Raw genomic sequence first — 5,354 nt, 5'->3', positions numbered from 1 at the left:
ATTTTGGAAGTGACGCATGAGGAGCTTCTGTTTTGCTTTTAATTCACAATAATCTCTGTAATTACTGGGAATATTTCATGTTGATTTTGTCTGTTTTATAAGAAAAAAAGAAAAAGATGTGTCAAGTGTGGTTATTGTTATAAACCCTGCTTTTGCTCTGGAAATTTCTCACCTTTAAAAAAAAAAAAAACAAAAAAAAAAAAAGGAAAGCAGCATCCCTAAGTACTTGTTGTATCACCCTTAGTACGCAAGTACTTCTGGTAGAAGTAGAGTGCTGTGACATAATTAAAGCTGCTGGGGAGATGCTGGCACAACGCTGCATTATATTCTGCGGAGTTTCAGGATCACCACAACCTTTTCAAGGCTCTAGGTGGGTTTTGCACAGGCACTGCTGCAAGCCATTCTTCCTGCATGCTGCAGAGCCGGTGCCAGGTCTGGACCCGAGTGACAGGCAGATACCTTCCTAGAAGCTAGAGCAGAGAAAGCCAGGGAAAAACCACATAACAAACAAGCCACGCATTTTGCAAACCACAGTGTTTATTGTTACAAATGGAGGTAAACCAAGTTTCTTGCTCAGAGCTATCTCACCGGGGAAGTAAACGAAGTGTTCCTTCCTTGTTTTTTTATGATGAGATCTTTGCTCGTTAATTTGGAAAGTGCCTCCTTCCCCTTTACAGGTGGCTTTTGGAGGTGGTGTGGGAGACAGCATCGGTCTGTCCAAGCAACAATAGTGTGCCCTCACCTTCTTCTAGATGTTGAATTCCTTGCGGGTTTGTTTCTAGTCCCCTTTAAGAGGGCATTGTCTGTCCCATTGTCTTCCAGCTCTTGGAGACAAACAGGTCCCGGCTCTTAGCAATGGTCACCAGGAGGCGTCCCACGTAGTAGCCGTTCACCTGCCCTACGCCATCGTTCCTACCCATTGAAAGCAGGAAGGTTAGGGAGCCTGGAAAAAAGAGACAGAGCTTAAATGAAGCAGTTTCAAAGCTTAATATCAAACCGTACTCCATGTAGGTGCTGGCCCCAGCAGCCTCCTCTGCAACCTTTAAAAACCCAACAGCTGTCCAGATATCTCCCATCCACATGCAACAGCTTTCAAGATAATTACAGTCAGTATTTGCAAATCAGTTGCTTATCAGTGAGACCCATCACCTACCTAGATTTTTTTGGACTAGATTTTTCAGTTTGTGCTTGTTGTATCATTTAAGGGGAGAAGGAAGGAGACAGTCAAGTCCTCTCCTTATTTCTAGGATTTAATTGGACAGTAAGGAACGTAAAGCAAAGGAACCAAGACTGATGAATGGCAGATACCCACCAGTAGATTAATTAGGAAGATGTTAGTGAAGAAAGGATGCGTTCCCTACCTAGGCTGATGCAGGTAATGAACTTCTGCAGGGTCTTTGTCAAGAACTAAGATGAAGCCTACATAGCCAACCCCAATTGTGGGTCGCCCCCCACTCTAACTAGCATCCCATGCAAGTTCTGATACAGACGTGTTAAATCTGCAGAAAAGCAGCTCAACAGCTAATGCCAGCTGCCAAGAGACGACCTCACCTGGCTGGTAGGTTTTCAGCGGCTTGTGTGTCAGGCTGTTGATGATGTTTGTCACCACCACGTTGGCGTGGAGCCCGGCGTGGTAGGCCATCTTGGGCTCCCGCAGGTCTGCGCAGTCCCCGACGGCGTAGATGTTCTCGTGTCCTTGCAGCTGGAGGTGCTCGTTAACGCGCAAAGCTCCGTTGCTCGCCAGCTGCTCTCCTGCTGGGCCAAAGAGTAAGCTTTCAGGTTGGGGTTGATGCCACCAACATGTCATTGACACAAAGAGGGGAGTTAGGTTTTCATCCTCTTTTCTACATCAAGAAGGAGATGCTCGTTGTCTTGCTGGAGTTAATTATGCTCTGATACAACGAATTATCCTTTGATATGTCTGGGCACGTGGAATCATTAAGGTCTGAGAAAGGGACTGGGTAATGGTCACAGCACTCCATGGGTGTCGTGGGGCTGTAAGGGACTCAGACTGAGGGTGTGCTACTGAAAAACTGATCCGCTCAATGCCCTGTGGCACTGATTGTGCAGCAAAAATGCTGAATGTGCTGAGCCTCTTTGTGCTGGGAGCTCTGCAAGCGCGTTATCTGGGAGGCAATCCTGGCCTTGATGACAGGAGTTGTCACCAGCTTCTAGGTGTGATCTGCCTGACGCTGACCCAGGACGCTGAGGTTCCCTGCAGGTATTAGGAGGAGCTGGAGAAGGTGGAGAGCCTCGTGATCCGTACGTTTCTGGAGGTCACGTTTCACAGTTGAGTGTTCAATGCGGTGTTGGAGCATTTGCTGTGTCATGGAACAACCTAAGTTTGATTTCTAACCTCCCGGTACTCGAGTAGAAGGCACTGAGGAGCTGTGCTGCTCTCCCACGCGCGGTGTTTCTCACTTACCGAACGCGGAGGCGTATGCTGAAGAGTTGATCTTTATCCCCGTGCACAGGACCACCATGTCGGCAGCCACCTCGGTGCCTTTTTCTGTCCGTACTACCATGTCCTTCTGGAACTGGTTGGTTGTGAGGTTTTCCACGTTACTTACCCTTTCACCTGTTGGGACAGAGAGCCCTGGGTCACAAACATTTTCGAGGCGAAAGGAGGAGCAGCTTGTAGATCCTCAGAGGCATTCAGCCCGTACCTAACAGGAGGCGCACTCCTTTCCGGAGGAGAATCTCCTTCACCTCCTGACGGACACTGTGGAGCAGCTCGGCATCAGCTAGTGCAATTTTGGAGTGAATGAGGGTGACCTGTTGGGGACAAAGCAGCAAATGGGGATACAGGAACAGGCCAGGACACCACGCACGTGGCAGCAGCAGCAATAGACAGCTGCCTTCCATCCCATTAAAATGCCCAAAGAGATGCCAAATGCCAAAAATTGCTGGTGGCAGGCTATAAGGGTGCTCCCAGAAGAGGAGGCAGCGGGGAGGAAGGTTGGCATTGTGTTTGAAGCTCCTGATTCCAATACCTCCAGCAGGCCCATCAAAGAACAGGCTCAAAAACAAGTAAAAGCAACTAATGTGCTGCTACCTCTTTGGCCGGGTGCTCTGTTTTGATCTCTGCAGCCATCTCGACGCCGGCAGCTCCCCCTCCCACTACCAGGATGCGCTCAGCTTTCTCGATCTCGAAGTAAAGAAGAAACCGGTGTTAGGAGAGAAAGGCTTTCAGCCGCCCTGCGAGCAGCCCCTCCCGATGCACGGCGTCAGCCTGACACCAGTAAACCACCTGGTTTGTTAAGAGGAGACAAAAATGAGAACCCCACGCGCCATCCCTGTCTATACTGTGATACTTTTGAGCTTTTCAGGTCTCCCCTTGTGCAGATCGTGCCTCCCCCGGGGCGTGCAGGACACGAGCTAGCTCGTGCTCCCTGTCCAACCCCTCCGGGCATCGTGGTCTCCTTCTCGGACACGGGTAGCTGTGTCTGGTAAGTTGATTCCTCACCTCCTTAACCATGTCTTCGTAGGCCTGGATGGCGCTTTCCATGTCGATGACTTTGTTGAACTTCCCAGGGAACGGCCCATCGCTGCCTGTTGCAAGAATGAGGTGGGAGTAGTGAAGCTCCTGGGAGGGCAGAGGGTGGGAGGGGGTGTTAGACCTTTTACAGAGGGAGTCTGAACAACCACAGGCTTACAGGCAGTAACCCAGTGTTTGTGTCAGTCGCTGAAGCTGCCGTCACAGAGGGCTCCAGAGATCAGCTGGAGCTCTGAGATCAGAGTCCGGAGGGACACAGATAACAGGCTGACCTCCCACCTTCACCCCCTTCTGAACAGAGGTGAGATACTGGGGCTGACGAGCTCCTGGAGCTCCTTCCCTGTGTTTATTCCTGTGGTCAGATAAGGATCTGAGCTCCAGGGCTAATTGAGCTCTAAATCCAGCCCTGAGAACAAAAGCTTATCAGAGCACCAGGTGGGATGGAGGATTTGCCGCACGCCCCTGTTGCAGCACAGATATTTGGGGCCAGGTATTTCAGCAGGCCGAGGGGCGATCAGATCAGCGTGCTGCCCTCTGTGAGCCTGCTCCCTCCCCTGCCAGAGGACCCCAAACACACAGAGCTGCCTGCAGCCTTCATCCCAAATCCCTTCTCCAACCAGACAAAGCCTGGATTTGGGGGTACCGCCTTCCTGCAGCCAAAACCCAGCCGAAGAAAACCCGAGGAGGAGAGCCTCACAGCACACCCCGCTGCAGCCCAATGTTCAGCGTCAGCGGGTGACCCCAAAAGGCTGCCAGCTTTCTGGGGACGAGTCTCTCCGCACCCACCTCGCCATCGCTGAGCAGGACCTGCTGCCTCGCGGGGTCGATGCCCACAACCCGGCCCTGTCGGAAGCTGTCGCCGAAGGTGGCCGAGTAGGAGATGAAGGTCTTCCTGGCAAATCCTGGGGCAGGGGGAGGTGGTTAGGAAGAGATCTTCCTCCGGGTGGAGGTTTAACAAGCCCCACAAAGGTTTTGGTGTCATTCTGCTGCTTGCTCCTAGCCCTGAAAGCTGAATTTCCCCCCTAAATCCCCAGCTCCTGGAGGGTTGGGGTGAGCTGGGTGCCCCAGACAAGGCTGAAACTGAACTTGGTCCTGTGTGGCCTCGCTGCTGAGTGAGGCAGCATTTCACACATCATCCCTTTGCCTGTTCCAGACACCAAGAGTTTCACTTCAGTGAACTTTTTTTTAAGTTCTTGAAGAATAATAAAAAAAAGAAAAAAGAGCATCCGGATAATTATGCCTCATTTTTCCCGTGAGCCACGGGGTTTGCCGACCGCAGACGGTGCGTGGGACCTCCCCGAGCCAAGTGCTTGTTTTCCAGGTGGAAAATGTCAAACATTTCATCATGGCAGGGCCCGGGGAGGCCCCTCCTTTGCCCTGCTCCTCCCTTTTCCCCTCAGAGCCCCGGGGTGCAGCAGGAGAGCTGGCCACGAGGCAGCAGGCCCACGGCACTGGCTCTGCTCGCCCCTTACCGCTCTCCACGGAGGCCCGGAGGGCAGCCACGTTGTGATGGAAAGCATCCCGCATATCCACCAGCACGAACGGGACGGCCCAGGCCTTCAGCTGGCTGGCGGCCGCCGTGCCCCCGAAGCCACCGCCGACGATGACGACGCGCACGGAGTCGTCCAGCGACAGCCGGGAGCCCATGGCTCGACGCTCCTCTTCGGGGGGCGAGGAAGGCTCCAGCGCAGTGCTGCAGGAGCTGGCCCGCCTCTTACCCGCCCCCTGACTCAGCACAGCACCCTGCGGGGCGTGCCGAGCCGTGCTGAGCCATGCTGAGCTCTTGTGAGCCATGCTGAGCTGTGCCGAGCCGTGCCGAGCTGTGCCGAGCCGTGCCGAGCCGTGCCAAGCTGTGCCG

The 5,354-nt window shown here is 53.1% G+C and overlaps 1 protein-coding gene across 2 annotated transcripts; it reads right to left on the bottom strand.

Moving 5' to 3' along the window:
• Positions 1-541: 541 nt before the first annotated feature.
• AIFM2 (AIF family member 2) lies at positions 542-5,152 on the bottom strand. Of its 2 annotated transcripts, none has more exons than XM_082764290.1 (8): positions 4,969-5,152; positions 4,283-4,398; positions 3,467-3,586; positions 3,056-3,148; positions 2,667-2,775; positions 2,426-2,578; positions 1,552-1,755; positions 542-943 (listed from the first exon to the last, which is right to left on the bottom strand). In XM_082764290.1, the coding sequence occupies exons 1-8, from the start codon at positions 5,141-5,143 to the stop codon at positions 789-791; spliced, it is 1,125 nt and encodes a 374-aa protein (XP_082620416.1). In that variant the 5' UTR covers positions 5,144-5,152; the 3' UTR covers positions 542-788. The 2 variants fall into 2 exon arrangements, with proteins under 2 accessions (XP_082620416.1, XP_082620417.1); XM_082764291.1 differs by having other exon boundaries at positions 1,552-1,752.
• Between the last annotated feature and the right edge of the window lie 202 nt (positions 5,153-5,354).

Source organism: Aythya marila (assembly GCF_965140915.1).
Source record: "Aythya marila genome assembly, chromosome: 7".
Classification (NCBI taxonomy): Eukaryota; Metazoa; Chordata; class Aves; order Anseriformes; family Anatidae; genus Aythya; species Aythya marila.
The sequence above is the reverse complement of the archived record's forward strand: the minus strand, read 5'-3'. Positions and strand labels throughout refer to the sequence as shown.

What these genes read in the sequence shown, in the direction of transcription:
- AIFM2 (XM_082764290.1), bottom strand. Translation starts at nt 5,143, where the DNA reads ATGGGCTCCCGGCTGTCGCTGGACGACTCCGTGCGCGTCGTCATCGTC. An exon ending in CCGGGCCTCCGTGGAGAGCG is followed by an intron (nt 4,399 to 4,968) that starts GTAAGGGGCGAG and finishes CCCCTGCCCCAG; the next exon opens with GATTTGCCAGGAAGACCTTC. An exon ending in TCCTGCTCAGCGATGGCGAG is followed by an intron (nt 3,587 to 4,282) that starts GTGGGTGCGGAG and finishes CTGCCCTCCCAG; the next exon opens with GAGCTTCACTACTCCCACCT.